An 18,422-nucleotide genomic window follows, 5' to 3' on the forward strand; every position below is an offset into this window, starting at 1 on the left:
GACCTCATTGCCTCCCAAAAGATGTGATAAGAAATACAAACAGAACCATCAACTGTATACAGTTGTGAGGATTTACATTTAGAAGCACAAAAGTACAACAATACCACACTAAGTCACACTACTGAAATGATTCAACAGATGGTTTCCGGAGGAATGAAATAACAGAACACTTATATTTTACTGGTTAGGTACACTACACTGGGTAAGGCAATTGCTGCCATAATACTACAAGTTAGTCAGTGCAGGTAAACAGATTTAAGAGGTTGCACCACGTCTCACAACAAGTTGATGAAGGTGTAATCACTTAAGTCCCATACCAACATTGTGAGACATGGACACTCACACACTACAATAGTCTCGTGCCCAGACCCCATCCACTGCGTTGAGTAGGGTCTGGTGACTTACGCTATTGACTTACGCTATGTTTTTGGGCCTGACACCATATTGTTTACGCATTTGTATCCATAGCTATAGTCGGCCATTTTCCTAGTTCCAGCCTATCAAATCGCGTTGTACCTGAAACAAGGTGTCTGATTGGTCAGAAAAGAAAAATGGCAGAGGGCCCAAAACTCCTGTGAATGTCACCAGACCCTACTCAAACGCAGTGGGTGGGGTCTGGGAACAAGACTAACACCACAAGTGCTTTATATGTACATTGTTTATATCACATGCAGACCATTATTATATATATTAGTTATTTTCCAACCACCAATAACAAAGTGAGTGGATGAATTTATATTTTACTGATTTGTATTCACTAGTTTTCTTGGTTTGGTCTGTCTATAACTCTGAAGGGTTGTATTCAGCCACCAATGGTTCTAAATATCACTTTTTGATACAGCTACAAAAATAGCAACGTGGGCAGCAGTAGGGATACACACATACTTCTATACAAGGTGACTGAAGTGAGCTGATTACTCATCTTGCAGCTGGTAGGTATGATTTGATGAATTTCGTGTAATCAGCAGCCATATATGATGTAACCACCACCTATTAGTTAACAATACTTCAAGCTTATCTGACTTGTGTACATGTCTGGCTGACTGACAGATTATTTATATTACATCCTTCCTATTGCCTCCTTTTCTATGGTGGAAATGCCAGGGAGTAATTATAGTTGCTATTTCCTGAGTTATCACATGTTAAATGTTTCTTACCCAAATATGGGAATCACTTCAGCCAGTTGTACACAACACATGTCTGTACATACCAATTTATCTGTGAATCATTGCTGTAAGCTGGTGTAATATAATATTTTAACACATGCAATGCGTGTTGTTAATGTAATAGTTATACGCACCATGGCTATAGCCCTTGGGTTATGGATGTGCATAATACATATGATAGATAGTCTAGTAGAACATCATGATAATTTAGGATTGGCATCAAAGCATCAAAAACATGAGTAAACCACACGCCCAGTGTGTTGACTGGGCAATATCAGTTATACACTAAGTAGCATGTTCAGTTCACCTACACAAAGTGGTCTGTATGTATGAGTCACTTAACTTACCATCATGTAGCTTACACCATCCATGAAGGAAAATAGCAGTGAAATATTCATTTACTTAAGTATCAACACCATGAACTCAGCTCAGTAATAATGTGGCTTCTGTTGTCAAGCCACAAATATGTCATTTCACCCACTACTTCCTCTACTTCATGTTTTGTTTACATTCGTTAGTAGATTTGGGATTTTTTTTTGCTGATTGTGGTTTGTAAAATTTAAATTTATGAGTATGAACATTGCATAAGCAGTGTGTGTATGTGGATGCATGCATGTGCGTGTGCATTTGTGTGTGTGTGCATGCGTGCGTGCGTGTATGTGTGTCATAACTAATCAAAAGGTTCCAGGTTTGAGGCCTGGTCATGCCAATTTGGTGTTGTTGTTGTTGCTTCCTTGAGTAAGAAACTTTACTCACATTGTTCCAGTCTACTCAAATATAGACCTGGTGTCATCTGGGGAAGCAGTCTACCCAGCTGCAACATCAACGGGCACCTGGTGTTTACTGATGAAGTAAATGCCTAACTGTACCTGTCTCGCTCAGCGGTGTTTGGGCCGTTGTGGACCTTTGGGTTCCTCAACCTCTTTCCGTGAAACCTGGACAGCCCTCCTGTGGGTTTCTAGCCTTGCCCCAGGAGGATTTGCCTGCACAAGGCTTAAGCACCTGAGTGGTGCACAGGCATCCAAGTGCTAGTTCACTGGACAGCATTAGCTGTGTTTGGCACAGCTGCCATAGGCTTTGTGTGTGTTTGTGTGTTTGTGTGTGTGTAATGAGTACTACGCTTTGTATGATTGAAGTAACTGACAGTTAAAGTACCCTCATAAGTTTGGAGCTTGTGTGTTAAATCCAAGGCACCATGCATTTTATGTATGACATTCACCATTTTTGTACTCTGTTGGGGTGCTGCAAACTTCTCAGGATTGGAAGTATGACATAGAGTACACTAACATTCCATGGTGGATAAAGAGTGACGAAGCCGGAAGCTGGCATGTCTTTGTGCAACATCCCAGCCTGAGTGACTGTGTTGTGAAGTCCAACTATTAGTTGTACTGTTTTGTGGTGTGTGTTTGTGTGCCGGTGTGCATGTGTGTGTGTGTGTGTGTGTGTGTGTGTGTGTGTGTGTGTGTGTGTGTGTGTGTGTGTGTGTGTGTGTGTGTGTGTGTGTGTGTGTGTGTGTGTGTGTGTGTGTGTGTGTGTGTGTGTGTGTGTGTGTGTGTGTGTGTGTGTGTGTGTGTGAGTAATAAATTAATAATCAGCAATAAATGATGGAGATATCAATGGTATGCATAATATATTACAAGTATGCATAATGAATTATTTCTCAATATACATTCCATACGAGCCACTGCAACCTAGGTAGCTTCATCTTGAACAAATGTTAACCAGAACCCGGGCCCTGCAGGGAATGCTTGCGGAAACTACAACCATATAGTGATTTAATGTGAGTAGGCTGAATGTAATAGTATTTAGAGATTGTGCAGGAAAGACAGGCATCCGCTTTTCCTTGTGCGTGACGAATTGTAAACACAGAATGGTAACAGCTGGGAGTCTATGGTAGCTTTGTCAATGAGTGAATAAATAAATGACAGAAATAAACACATGCTATCTCACAGGCTTTGGTGTTTTACAGCAATTCACTCAGCTAGGTGTACGCGCATGACAGACATTGTAGTGGTTACATGGTGCTCCACTATGATTCACTACACAGTGACAGTTCTGTTTGCCTGCTATCATTACAATGCATGAGTGACTATATCAATTACTGAAAGGATATATGCATCAATCAGTTCTTGCAATTAGATCATCATGATATAGCTTGCAGCAGCAACCATGCTAGTAGTAAGTAGTAACAATCATAGTTCTACTGTTTTACATGCGCATAGTTATAGAGTCGCCAAACCACTTCTCAGGCTACAAATCACCCACTCATATACAATTGGTATATATATATGTATAGCTAATTTTTCTTAAGAATTGTTCAGCATGCATTGTCAATGAGGAAACATCGTTGAAAATTTCCTACTATGATTTCTTCTGTAGTTATACTCAAGAAGTATGCTTGTGGTTGTAGTGTCATGCACACTATGGCTAATATGTATAGTCTATTGGTATGACAATTTTCACCGCAAAGCCCTCGAAGGTCTTCTGAAGAAATAATTCTGTTTTCTTGAGAACATGATAGATCCACCACAATGAGACTCACAATGTAATGCTGATATTACTAACTGCATGAATGAAACGGCAGGCTGGGTATAAGTTGGTCTTGTAGTTCTTGATTGTCTGTGAAGTAGGCATGGAAAACAATTTAGTCAGCAGACACAGGAAATTAAAATAGTAACACTCATTGATAGCACATACTTACATGAAAAGCAGGTAAATGGCTTTAGAACACACACACACACACACACACACACACACACACACACACACACACACACACACACACACACACACACACACACACACACACACACACACACACACACACACACACACACACACACACACAAACACACACACACACGCGCGTGCACACACACACACGCGCGTGCACACACACACACACACACACACACACAAACACACACACACACGCGCGTGCACACACACACACACACACACACATTCACACAAACACACACACCCACGCGCGTGCACACACACAAACACACACACCCACACAACCGCGCACATGCACACACACACACACACACACATGCATGCATGCATGCATGCATGCACAACCATGATTACAGACCACCTTGACAGATGATGTCTTAATGTTAGTATAGCAAACAGAATCAATTAACACTACTACCATTTCCACGATGTAGTACACTTGTACCTATACATGTCCTGTCGCTTAAATGTTTGATGGCAGATGGGATAAAACTATCATACTGTCTAACTGTCATACTGTTGCTGTTCCCTGGTATGCATAGATCTGGTGCTATTACACCTATATCTAGCTATTTCCTGTGGTCTCTTATAATACATCGGTTACAAAACAACTGTAGCTATACACTGGTACAGATAATGAAGGGTTGGGGGGGTTCTGGGATGTTACACACAACTGACTACACTGTTCTCTTTCTTGCGCTACCACACACCAGTCACTTTCATTAATATAAATTGTGGCCAATGTGGTAGATGGTGTTGAGGCATCTACCCAAAAAGTAGCTCATGCACATGCACACAGCACACACTCACATACATACGCACACACGCGCACACACTTAAACTGAGCTGAATACTAGCGTACCAGATACCACATGTACATCTTATTAAATGAACACAAGTTAGTTGGATGCATGATTGCAGTAACCTCTGAATGGTGATAATGATTGTATATGTGTAAATAGCCTACATATGGTTTAGCTGATAACAACTAGCTAGTAGTACACAGTATACATAATATATTATTATAGTCAATTACATGTCACAGTACATGGATGTGTTCATCTCTAGCAATCACAACTGATCTAACCATATGATTGTGAATAGAGTGTTACACTAAGTTGTAAAATATTCAGATCAATTACCACATAGATATAGCATTTAGAATGCAAGAAAATATTACTTTGTTATTTTATTGAAATAAGTTGTTAAGATACATAATATGCTAATGACAGACTATTACCTGCATGGCTGCCTATTCATAATACATGTATAGTGTTTCAGACTGGTATGATATCTCTTGTTTATTCAGAGAATCCACATCATATGCACATTCAGGTGTAGTGTGTGTGTCTCTCATGAGTTATGCAGAAACATGACTAAATTAAATTTTGTTGACTAAAAAGCACTTCCTTTAGTAGATATTAGTAACTGAACAGTTTTCCTCATTTAGACAGGGTATTCTTGAAAAGTGCCAAGAATGGTATTCTGGAAAAGCACCAACACTGAAAGTGGTGAATGTAATTAGCTATGGGTCTGTCCCTACAACATGGTGACCTTATGACGATCACAATTTCCGCAAAAACATTCCTGTTATGGCAAACTCACGGAAACCTATTGATTTGTAAAGTTACCATCATGATTGGTGCATGGGGATCACATTTGATGTTAAAAGATTTTTGTTGTTGTTAGTAACCAAATTGCATTGTCACAATGAAATCTCAATTATGTGTGAAATTATTGAGCAACTGAATAGCCTACGTAACATCATTATAGGTGTACCACCAAGATAATTGCATTTAGTTACAAGGGAATTCAGACAAGGGTATCATGCAGTGAAACCACCTAAATAGCAGCTACATACAAGATCTCAGTTTGAGTGATATGAAGAGGTGACTTAATTTGGTGTGTATACAAGTGCCAGTGCAACCCATTGTAGACTTCCTTCAATGGCAGGTCATGATCAGGTTCAATTGGTTCACACTGGTAGATAGTGTAACCACACTGCAGCACATGGTATAAGCCTTGTTGAGTAATGATCTGTATATAGTCATGGATGATCTGTTTAGGGGGATAATCAGAGGATGTTGCAAACTGAAGCACACACATGGTCATTCCATGCACAATTTACAAGCAATAGTTGAGCACGTTTACCGAATATGTGTGTACAGGTGTGCAGTATAGTCACCATTATGTGCACATATGCAACTCTGATGATTTTGGGGATTTACTCAGAAAAAGTGTAGAAACATTTAGTCAATGTTTGGCCAATACATTTCTACTCCAGAACACAGTATGGTTTCTATTGTACCTGTGTGCACGCTTTGTTGTATGTTCCATACATTTCATTAGCCTGTCTGAACTGGCCATGGTACAAAGAATAATACCTATATAATAAATTATCTATGATTGTTTAGAGCTGACATCCAACCACAAATAACAACAACCATATCTCAGCTACATTACAGTAGAGTGGCTACTACTGATCTATGTAGTGGAGATATTTATCAAACAGGAACTGCATCAGTCAGTATACATCCTGTGTTTGTTTGCTAGCAGATTCATATGCTCATGTGCACATAAACAACCACAGCCGGCAAAGAAACTGTGTTTTATTCAGGCATGGAATTCTGCTACACATAAGACCCATTTACAAACTCATAACAAAGTCAAAACAGAGCGACACAGGTTTAATAGCTCCATAGCATGATCGCCATGGGAGCAGTTCCATAAATGGAAAGCTCGTGTAACCGTGGGTTGTGTAAATAATTTTACAGATGCAATAGTATAGGTGCTGTAGAAGCTGTAAAGGAATTCAATTGCCCTATTTTTTTATTGGCTCATTGACCAGCCAGCTATTATAGGTGTATGTGCCACTCCTGACACTACTAGCTGCTGTTGTTGCTTGTTACTTTTGTGCATGAAAATTTGGTCTTCGTAAAATCATCAGCTACATCATCATTTAACAACATAGGTGTTAAACTATAAGATCAGTAGCTGTTGTACTTTTATACTGTGAGATTGTTGCATACCAATTGCAACTATAAATGCAAACAATTATGATAACCTGCCAGACTTGGATTTCAATGGTTTTTGTCCGTGGGCTGCATCAACTGGCTTCGTGGTGGTTTTGGCTGAAGCCAACTTTGGTTAAGCCGTACGGCTATAATATAGTATCCTATAAAAAACGAAATAGTCCGCGGAAAACGTCACACATCCGGTCAGATTCGCACTTGTTGCGCTCTTTTCTTCAGAATTGTTGCGGCGCGCCTTTCTGCAGTATTTGTACCCTGTTTGCGCTAAGACATGATAGTTGACAGTAATTTCAATTTCTCTACGCATCAGTTACTTCGTTGGTTTTAGGAGAAACCCACTACAAGGTTGGTGAGTTTGATTTATTTTGTCATGCTTGTTTGCCATCACTAGGTCATTCTATAGCTGGTTAGCTGCATTACTTGTAGCTTTGTATAAAGGTTGCTAAAAATGTTTATCGAAATTATATCGTTGATTTTTGCAGAAATGGATGTGCAAGACGATAATACTTATTTGTCAGATGTTGGTAACTTTCTCCGAGAGACGCAGACGCGAGGAAGCGAAACATGCTCAATTCCAACATTTCAGGAGGTATGCACGCATGCGTACCCTTACACGTGCAGCAAGTTACTATACCTATTTCACGCTATTAGCTGAGATACGAGTTTCCTCTGCCATCACCACCAGATTCTGAAGAGGAGTCGTTTGAAGATGGTAAGTGTTGTATATACACACACATTGATTCACTACACTGTTAGTTACAACTGATGCAGAGATCACATGAGCTCGAATATCAAATGCACACAGATATTATAGTTTATTTTTGCACAGACATTTCACTGTGGTCAAAAGAGAAAGTTGCTAAATGGATCGAAAGTATTGTACAAGAAGTGGCTTTGTCTCGGTATCCATCACAGCAGACAATCAACTTGTTTGTCATGGATGGAAAGTCTCTTCTTTACCTCTCAGCGGAGGATCTTTTCCAAAGGGACCCAGAGCTTGGTCCAATCATCTCTGAAAAATTAATGGACTTGCAAAAACGTGAGTGTGTTTACTTCCTTATTTGTCAAGGACCTTAATGTAATAATATATAACACTTTGTGGGTTTCCTTAATGATTTCTCTTTCCTCATTCCTGTGTGTTATATGGTTTCTTCTTACTATAAAGGTGTTGAATCTTACCTGGACTACAACAGTTGGCTCAAACAAGACAAAATAATGTGGTCGAATACATCTCTAACTCCAAGTAGCAGTCCTTGTGATTCTTCCGACAGTGAAGGTATGCAGACACAATAGTAAGACTTGGATAGAATTTATGTTATACAATTGTTGCAGTTGAATATCCACCTACCAATTATCGTGACCATCCTCCATATGTACCAGTTGCTCCAACAAGTTTTCCTCATATCTTTACTGAAACTCCTCCATGGTTTCCATACGTCAGTCTGCCCCCACCGTACAATGGTGCTCTCGACTCTCGGCCTGGAGGATTTAATTTGGGAACATGTAATCCGGTAGAAGATGTTGAAATAGCTATCAAGAAAGAGCCAAATTTCCCAGCATCACCTACATTCTATGATGGGACATATTGTGATCCATTTACTTGCAGCACATATTCTCCAATCTACAAATTGCAGCGCACATCATTACCTCCTCCATCCCATGGTAAGTCAGTAGCAACTATCATTATGCATGTTAGGTTAAGTATATATTCTCTATTCAATGTAGTTCCTCCAGTACAAAGTAATGGGTGTAAAAGAAATTGTGTGAACGTTGATCCCAAAGGAATTGAAGGTAAATAATAAACTACTAGCTATAACAATCATGTGTGTTAACTTGTTTCACATTTATAGGTATTCCAAAAACAGCTCAGTTGTATGAATTTATCCTAAAGGTTCTGAATAACCCAATCAATCAACACATTCTATCATGGAAGGATAAGAGCAAGGGTATTTTCTACATCAACGATACTAAGGCATTTGCCAGACTCTGGGGACTGCATCGTAACAGTGAATCAATGTCATATGAGAAACTGAGTAGAGCAATGCGCTACTACTACCGTCGTAACATTTTGGAACAAATCAAAGGAAGAAGATTATATAAGTTCACAGCTAAAATGAACAAGCAAATCATGGATGAATGAATTTATACTGTATAGCTAGTTGTTGTATTGTACAGTTTATCACATTATTTTTATATATCGCAAATTTTTTTTAACAATTGTAACTATAGTCACACTTACAACAGTATTTGTACAGCCAGTATATTTGCCAATTGTGTTCTGTGATTTTGACAAAATGTTAATAAAATGTAATTGTAAAGTACGACTGAGTGAAAAGCTTGTTACTCTAATAGAACACACACTGACGGGTCTAGCTGCACTCTTTAAAGACTAAACATGTGTTGCTATAGCACCATACCTCTCTACAGCTTATGAGCTGGCTGATGCATAAGTTTTCTGTCTCATGTTTAAGACATGCACTGTCAGGACTTGCTTGAGATCATTTTGCCATCATGTCTTATCTGTATAGTAACTGAACACATAACTGTGTCTACAGTACTTGATTTATCATGAAGCCAAATTTAGTACAATTACAAGGTTTGCAATTGTATGTTGTTGCTTCCACCAGACATCACTACAAAGCTGAGGACACTGAATACCTATATAATTAAGTCAAGAGTTCAAAATAAAAGGAAGAAAACTGGAGTACATGCAGAGCAAACATACTGAGTAAGGTAGAATATCTGTACAAAGGTTTCCTATACTCCCATTCAACACCTATCAACAGTTCTCTATCACCAGAGAAGCTATGTCAATTTGATCAAAAGTTAGTGGACTATATATTGGCAGTTTGACACACTCTTTTAAAATTTAATGACTTCTAAAGTAAACCATGCAACATTAATGTTAGGGGTGTAATGTGAAACTGACACTTAGTAAGCATGAAGTAAAATATTTGTTTCAAGGATGCACTTCACTGAAGTTTTTGTCATAACCACCGGTTCATTCCTCCCCTACATGGACACATAGATTCAAATTACCCACAACTAGATCACTTGATATCGGGATTTTTGACTTTAAATCTCACTCATTACAAATCTTTTTGCCAAAAACTTCTTGCAAATCCCTAATGCTAAAGGTACGATATCACTATCTGCCAAAACAATAAATTTCATAACTTTCCTTCACAGTACTCTTCACTATTGATGACAAAATTAATTTAAAAAATTCATTCTCCATCACTTTCTTTTTTATTTTCCAAAACCCCCTTTGTACTAAGATGATTCCTTTTTTTAATATTCTAAGACTCCTTCATCCCAAATAACTCCCAACTTTACAATGTCTCGCTTCTATCCAAAATATTAATTGCAAAAACTTATATCACATATTTGTAAAATTTAATTTTGCTTAATTTTAGATTATTGTTTATCTCTAGTCTCCATCTGTTGTTCTTTAATGAAACCTGAATACAAAAATTGATACAAATGGGTCTAAACATGACAGTTTAATATGTAGTGAATTTCTTAGTGATGTGCATGCATGGCCTTTCTTACAACTACTATGCAGTCTGCTATAGTTTCAAAATAAAGCAAGCAGAAAAATCTTTGGGAGAGATTGTAATTGTATACTCATCTTAGACAGAGATTTTAAAAGCAAAAAGGAGGTTGCTGGCATGCATATGACCAGGAGTGTATAAGTGCCAAAGATGCTTATAAGCTTCTGATATGACCTAGGAGCTGTTGGAATGTGAAGTAGTTTTGTGTTAATGCTTTAAAGCATCAATAAATCTTAAGATATACTGTCACATTTACTGCATGAATTATATAGATGTGATTTTGAACATCTTTTTCTATTGGATATCATCGTACTTGAATGCTGACTCATGTTATAGTTATATAAATGAAATTCACAACTGGTGCATGGCTTATGTATGGTTTTCAGACTTCTTGAATGAACCAAAAGTATCTTGATCATCATGACAAACCATTACCAACTGTCCAGATTATTCGGGTACCTTCATTTTCTGATTAACTGGTTCCACTATAGCAGAATTACATGTGTATAGCTCACATGACCAAGAATGCAACTGTGTTTTAGTCTATAGATGCATTCAGCCACCAATGCTACATGTTGATGGGGCAAGTGATGTGTGCAGGGATGAGAAGCTAAAAAACAATAATAATTCTAATGTTTTTTTTTATTGCCAAAGAGTTTTGCTTGTAGCTAAACACTAACAAGCCAAACCTGCATGGGCTAGATCCTACTAATCAAAGCCTAAACTATACACAGTAAAAACAAAGTAGTGAACGTCACTACTAATTAGTAGTGAAACCTCTGCCACAATACTCACTATTTTTGTGTAGTGACGTTCACTACTTTTTTGTAGTGAACGTCACTACAAAAAAGTAGTGAACGTCACTACCAACTGTAGTGAACGTCACTACTAACTGTAGTGAACGTCACTACTTGCAGTGCCATTAGTAGTGAACTTCACTACTGTTTTACAGTGAACGTCACTACTTATTTGCGGTGATTTCACTACATCGCATTTGCATCCAGTTTATGCATTCATGCACCATAGAATTCCATTAAAAACAATACTGCATACAAGTAAAAATACATGTATACAAAATGTCAGTTTTTTTGTATAGGTGCATACATGTTAGTCCAGAAATTTCTTGTGAGAAGATTCTGCAGCAGCAAAGATGCATCAGATACTGTGCAGTGTATATTGCAAGTTTTCTCATTGAACTGCAAGATATAACAATATAATACAAACTATGGTAGCTAAATAAATCTTACCAGCATAGCTACAATAGAGCAGATGTACATGATTTATGCTGTGATAAAATAATTGTTGATACGTAATATGAGATAAACATATATATGCACTTACCAACTATTGCACAACTGTGCGTAAGGGATGGGTGCATGGTATAACCATCTGATATGTTAGATCAGTTCCTATTAGTAACCACAGTATAGTGGTAGCAAATTGTTTCATTTGCTAGTCTTGCAGTATTCGCTATATCAAGAAACAAAGATCGTAAACGATCTCCAATGTAATAAGCCAAAGTATTTACCTGTTTAAAACTGCTACCAATGGAAAGTCAGTATTACCTAAACTGCCAAACAACATTTTAACTGCAGAATGGTTGTTTAAAGCTACAAACCTTAAACACTTGCAGACACACAGCAGTACCCCACAGGTATACACCACTGCAATGAATATCAATCGGCTACTGCATGGAGAGAGAACCATCATTATTATAAATGAGAAAACACAATAAGTAGAGTTAGCTTACAGTATGTGCGACCTCGGTCTCATGCAACCACAATCAGATTGTAGTAAAAGATCTGTGTGGGAACGGCAAGGTAAATACAAGAACAAAACTGACAAACATGCATACATACAGAAAACAAAAAAAAAGTGATTAGCTAGTAGTGGTAAAACCGTGAAGCTCAGGTATGTCAGAAAGCTAAAATACGTCAGTGTACACTGTGACAATCCAGTTTGTAAGCAACCGCCAGTCACACCATAAGTGTCAGTACTCCATCACTCAATTCAGTTACTATGTGCTATACCTTATGGTATATTAAAATGAAAGCCCCAAACTTCATCACCTCTCTGCTCTGGTACTACAGTGCCGGCGCCGGAAAATTGGCGGGCAGCCAACTTTGCAGGCTGGGGTAGTCTACGTGTGCAAAAGTGTAAAACAAATAATTACAATTTAAGACTTACTTTTCTGAATTGTTAACCACTTGCTAAATGCAACAGCTACTAGGTACGCAGTGCTAAGCTGCTTAGCCTACTCAGTTGACTCGAGAGACCGTCCACTCTGCGGCCACCTGACCGCACGTCACAATTACGAAACAGTCTCTAGTCAATAGAAAACAGAAGTAAAAGAACAATTATTAGTCTTCCACTTACACGACTTCTACAGCACGTAACTAAGTGAGCAACGATGTTACCAAGTAGATGACGTCATCAATTATATGTGGCATTATTTAGAGTTTCCTTGACATGATGCTACTCGAGGTGCTACCTCTGGTGCTACTGCTTAGTGCTATGCACTCTGTATCTGAAGATCTATAGTGTTTATCGTCTGTAATCAACCGTTCCTGATTAGTCTGTTTAAAATCGTAAGTAAACAAGCTGTAACTGTAAACACACATTTGAATTAATCGGCGTTAGCCAGCCCATAGATAGTATATTCTACGTACAATATACTGTCTATGGCCAACCTTTCATAATTACGAAGGTTTTAAGATGTTATTACCAGGGCTAATAGCACTTTACACTGAAAAATTACCGGTGCTTTGATTGATTACCAGGGCTCTAACCCTGGTCATCGCCATCCCTGGTATGGCTATAGACCCTTCGCAGGTGAGCTGCTGCCATAGCAGCATCCGCCATCTTGGAGTACAACCAGTTTTGCAAACCTGATAGCATTGCTTTTCATAAGAGTAAAACAATACCTAGGGCTGCTTCTCCTGCATTCCACAGCAAAGGTTGACCATGTAGGTTAAACGTACACTCTCCCCTATGCTATCAGCAGTGTTGGGAGTAACACGTTACATTAGTAACGCGTTACGTAATATTATTACTTTTGTGGTAACTAAGTAATATAACGAAATACGCTATAAAAAGGAGTAATATAACTCAAGTTACTTTGCTTACAAATGTAACGCGTTACCTATGTAATATAGTTACTGTAATATTACATAATACTATTACTACAAGTAACGAAGTTACTAATCTCGTTCATTGTCCTCTGAGTAATGCCTAGCCACAACGAAGTAACGAAGCCTACTGAATGAAGCTTATTCACCAGCTTCTTACTTAAAACCTAGATTTGCACGTTTTCCAACAACGCAATCATGTCACGTGATAAAGTGGTAATTTCACACGTGACAGCTTAAGGCTGTGGACACAAAGTAATATAATATGTAATATTATTATAGTTACTTTATTTTATGAGTAATATGTAACTGTAACTAAATAGTTCAGTTGCAAGTAATATGTAACTAGTTACTTTTACAAAGTAATTTGCCCAACATTGGCTATCAGGGTTGCAAATCAGGTTGTATTCCAAAATGGTGAATGTTGCTATGGCAGCAGCTCACCTGCAAAGGGTCTATATGCTACTGACATTATTTATTGATGGCCCGGGGTCAATAGTCTCTCACTATTATTATTATTATATATATATACTTGCATGGCCAGACTACTGACCTGGAAAATGAATTTATGGCATTCTTTTCTTTTCTGAACCCAATGACACATTGCGACTGTGCCAAAGTTTGTGGATGTGCAGGCATTAATTAGGATACTAGCTGCCAGTCCACTGTGCGACCTGCAACTGTGGTCAATGTCAGCCAGACCTCAGTTAATATTTATGGAAAGGTTTGTCCTCACTATTGACTGATTTCATGTACTATTTATTCATGTGCTATTTTGGACATTTTGGGACCCAGAATTTTTATCCATTTTTTGCAGGTTTTCCTCTTTCAGAGGTAAAAAATGTATTAACCATAACTGTTGAGACCAAAATTTTTGTTCTTCCCTTGTTATCTAAGAGTTCTTTAAAGGGTCAGAAATACTACTGAGATCATTTTGTGATAACTTTTTTTATGGAGCTCACTCCAAAGACATCCTAAAGAGCTCGCTGGTCTTGTAATGCCATTCCCAGAATATGAAGCCTCGACTTTGCAAGTGCTGGAAGATTTTCATTTCTGGTCAAGTTATTTTAATTCAGTTACTGTATAATGTGCCGGTGCCCATCCTGGTCCGGTTACTCTAGTATTCAAATCAGTAGCATGTTACAGAAAACAGGCTATGCCAATCAGATTATGTTGTTGGTATTCACATTTTTTTTTAAGTTACCATGCATTGATACTATAGAACTATCAAGAGTTAATAATAGCTCTTGGAATTATGTAATATGTTTTGTGAAGATGTAATGGCTGCTTGTAGTCAACAATAGGGTGTTCTTTAAAAGAACAAAAGATGGAGGTAGAGGGCCATGTAGTTGGAGCTAATGTACTCGTGATGCCTAATCAATATAAAAACTATTTTTTTGGTTGTGCTTTTTGGTTGAGTTTGTTTAACCTATAACTATGCTTACTTCGTATGGTTGTTAAACATGCCATTCTTGCTGCCATTGTGATCTCATTGTTTAATTATCTTCCATAGTTGCAACTCTGTAATGCTATAGTGAGAGTGACCAGACCCTTCCTCTTTTTGTGAAGGAGTGGGTGCTGCCGGGGTAGTACTCTTTCTAGTAGGGTATGGGTGGAATCCTTACATTGTGCGGCCCCCAGAAGTAAATTCTGAAGTCATTCTGTTTAAACAATTACTATATTCTCCATATGCTGCTGATGGGACCAATGTAAAAGGGGAACCAAACATCTATTCATCGCTTGACTACGGAGACCAGCCATTGTTCTTGTAGTATTGGTATGCTCTATTAGAGTATCTTGCACCTTCATTGTTTACTGTGAGACTGTCAACCATAGTCATATCACTAGGGTGCTTTTCAAGAGAGAATTTATAGAGAGCCATTTGGAGCATTTTGGCTTCTTGGAATGGAACCAAAGCAATGGCGGATTTAGCATGGGGAATTTCCAGAATGAAGTTCCATGGAACCCTTTGAACTCCCTGGATCTGCCCCTGTTTTTATACTTGACCAGCCGTATTTCCAGTCTGTATTGTATCACTTCCAGTAAATGCAAGTGCTGAGCAAATATTTAACATTTCAATACTGCAAGAAACAGGATGATGCTAAACCTGTTATATGCCATCGGCTTTTATTCAATTCAATTCCATGATCACTTCTGTATGATAGCGATAACCATTCACAAATAATTGAATTATGCATATAATATGTGATTGCCTGCTGCCATGAATACTCTCACCACCAACCCTACATGAAACACTGCCAAATGATAGTGTCACTGAGACATGTACCAGCTTTCTCAGAAGCTTTAAGGGTAAACTTGGAGGTATCAAGAGTTACTTAATACTGTAGCTAATGGATCTCTAGTAATCAGATATAGCAGAGTCGATTATCCACAGTTATAATAGTGAGCGAAAACCAGCTGTTTTTGTATGGTTCTATTTTGTAGTAAAAAAGTATTGAGTATAAAAATATGCATGCTACATAAAAAATTATGCATGTTTTAGTTTTTATGTACTGAAACAAAGCACGAATCAATAAAACCTATATAAACCATCAGATTTGCCTTTTCATGGGGAGTAAGACAATCTTTATTTCATGTATATACATCAGAAGCCATGTGAGTTATGGGTGATGCGGTAAAAATTAAGTTTACCATGGTCACTTCATTGTTGGAATGGTCTTCTTCTTTGTCCACTCCTTTTGTTACTATAGATAACGGAGAAGCAATAAAATAGAATCCAAGGAATGGGCGAAAATAACCGGTCTTTGCTCAGCCAATCACATACGCAAAGTCACAAAATATGTGCAATTATTTCATTATATCTTTTCAGTTTAAAGTATTGTTTTCTATTGCAGATCTGTAATGGCCACTGCGTGATGAAAGATAAAAAAGAAGTTGGAACTTGGAAAGAAGCTGGCAAAGGATGTGTCTTCAGGGTGGCTACGTTGCATTTAACCAGATGTTCAGCATTATTATCTTAGATGTTAAGGTACTATGATTTTAGACTATATGTGGTTTATTTACGTAGTATATACTATGTAGCGTAAAATCCTGTATATTCCTTAAAATACGTTAGTGTGAAGTTTACAGTTTTTTAAGTCAGGCTAGAAGGGGATTTGTATGGTCGTGTGACATAATGAGCTAGTTTGAGTGGATTCTAGAAAGACTGTCTGAGTGAATTTCCTTAGCGAGTAATTTTTTCATCCCTAATAAATACAGAACAAGGCACATTTCACAAATGTCTATGTTTCCAGATACATGTACATGATATATTGTTTTTCGTTTACAGACTCGTTCTGCCCAATTCTGGATGAAAGATGCAGAAGCTGGTCAAAGATGTGTTTTTGTTACGTATGTACATTATACGTATATTTCCATTGTTAAACTTAACAGTACGTATAGTTGATGTTATATAATATTTTACATTTACCATTTTGATTACACGAATGTGAAAGTTTAGTGGTTTCATAAATGCAGGTATTTATAGCATTTACATACTAAAATTTATGAGTACAGTTTGACATCAGATTTGCCTAGTTTCCCCATGTCCAGAAAAGTAGTCAAAACTTTTTTTACTTGGCTTACTACAGCCTAGTAGAATGTCTGCAAAGACTTCATTGACGTTCCTGCAGAAGTACATATTGAACCTAATCAATGAATGAAAGTCCTTTGTGAAGTAAATCCTAGCTCCTTAGCATTGACAGCAGCATCCCATACCATATCCCCTGCAAATTTCTAAAGGTTGTCATGTGATCTTTCATGTGCAAACTCATAGTATCTTCTTATAAGCATCCTTTTCACATCAATAAATGGCTTCAGGTGGGAATCTTAATCTTCAAATCAGAAATTTATCAAATGTACTGTATAGTCCCTACCAATAGAAAATCTGAGGCTACAATACATGACTGCTGTTTTCCAGTGTTATCACATACACACACACACACCCACACTCACATATGTACAATCGGATATTTTGTTTGGTTTTGCTACATTTACCCTATACTACTGTGAATACACAGCAAGTTTACATAGTTGTGGTGAAATATGCAGATGATACTTCTAGTGGACACTTTGTGACCATACTGTTATAAAAAGGTTGTCATTTTTCAGAGGTAACATTTTATTTAAAGAAGTCTATCAACCTGCAATTTTGGTTTATAGTCTGTTATGATACCTCAGAAACTGTCCTTTATATACCAATGTTAAATGTTACTGACAGTAACAGTGTTCTTGACAGTAACAGTGTTCTTGACATGCTGTTATATTGATGTGTAGTAAAAATTTATAATGTAGTGAAGGTCACTACTTTTTGTAGTGACCGTCACTACATTATGATTTCACTACAATGTAGTGAATTAAAATGTAGTGAAGGTCACTACTTTTTGTAGTGAACGTCACTGCAGTATGATTTCACTACAACGTAGTGAATTAAAATGTAGTGAACGTCACTACTTTTTGTAGTGAACGTCACTACATTATGATTTCACTACAACGTAGTGAATTAAAATGTAGTGAACGTCACTACATTGGTAGTGACCTTCACTACTTTGATAATTCACTACGTTGTAGTGAATCTAAAAGTAGTGAACGTCACTACATAAAGTAGTGACGTTCACTACTTTGTTTTTACTGTGTATAGAAACTGGAGCAGCCTGAAGTGACAACAGCTGAAAGCCTGGCTACACCAACTGCAAAAATTACTGTATGGCCTAAATATTTTGAGGGGGGAAAATTTTTCGAGGTTGAGCAATGTTGCTAAAAATAAACACTCACAAAATGTATTATACTATATGGAGGTCTAAA

The 18,422-nt window shown here is 37.7% G+C and overlaps 1 protein-coding gene and 2 long non-coding RNA genes across 7 annotated transcripts; 2 read left to right on the forward strand and 1 right to left on the reverse strand.

Annotated features, from left to right (window-relative positions):
* The first annotated feature begins 7,147 nt into the window (after positions 1 to 7,147).
* LOC136261393 (transcription factor ETV6-like) lies at positions 7,148 to 9,258 on the forward strand. 3 transcript variants are annotated; one of them, XM_066055398.1, is made up of 8 exons: positions 7,148 to 7,282; positions 7,420 to 7,526; positions 7,589 to 7,649; positions 7,767 to 7,976; positions 8,103 to 8,213; positions 8,270 to 8,599; positions 8,663 to 8,728; positions 8,788 to 9,258. In XM_066055398.1, the coding sequence occupies exons 2-8, from the start codon at positions 7,422 to 7,424 to the stop codon at positions 9,075 to 9,077; spliced, it is 1,173 nt and encodes a 390-aa protein (XP_065911470.1). In that variant the 5' UTR covers positions 7,148 to 7,282; positions 7,420 to 7,421; the 3' UTR covers positions 9,078 to 9,258. The 3 variants fall into 3 exon arrangements, with proteins under 3 accessions (XP_065911470.1, XP_065911471.1, XP_065911469.1); XM_066055399.1 differs by having other exon boundaries at positions 7,161 to 7,286; XM_066055397.1 differs by lacking the exon at positions 7,148 to 7,282 and having other exon boundaries at positions 7,398 to 7,526.
* Positions 9,259 to 11,495: 2,237 nt separating this feature from the next.
* Positions 11,496 to 13,211, reverse strand: LOC136261399 (uncharacterized). Of its 3 annotated transcripts, none has more exons than XR_010703882.1 (9): positions 12,868 to 13,211; positions 12,679 to 12,816; positions 12,522 to 12,631; positions 12,242 to 12,293; positions 12,110 to 12,178; positions 12,020 to 12,056; positions 11,833 to 11,961; positions 11,739 to 11,776; positions 11,496 to 11,687 (listed from the first exon to the last, which is right to left on the reverse strand). It is a non-coding gene; the product is annotated as an uncharacterized lncRNA (long non-coding RNA). The 3 variants fall into 3 exon arrangements; XR_010703880.1 differs by having other exon boundaries at positions 12,020 to 12,061; positions 12,868 to 13,207; XR_010703881.1 differs by lacking the exon at positions 12,242 to 12,293 and having other exon boundaries at positions 12,020 to 12,061; positions 12,868 to 13,207.
* Positions 13,212 to 16,571: 3,360 nt separating this feature from the next.
* On the forward strand, positions 16,572 to 17,078 carry LOC136261400 (uncharacterized). Its single transcript, XR_010703883.1, has 2 exons — positions 16,572 to 16,608; positions 16,909 to 17,078. It is a non-coding gene; the product is annotated as an uncharacterized lncRNA (long non-coding RNA).
* Positions 17,079 to 18,422: the final 1,344 nt, after the last annotated feature.

This window comes from Dysidea avara, chromosome 7 (genome assembly GCF_963678975.1).
Source record: "Dysidea avara chromosome 7, odDysAvar1.4, whole genome shotgun sequence".
In the NCBI taxonomy this organism is placed as follows: Eukaryota; Metazoa; Porifera; class Demospongiae; order Dictyoceratida; family Dysideidae; genus Dysidea; species Dysidea avara.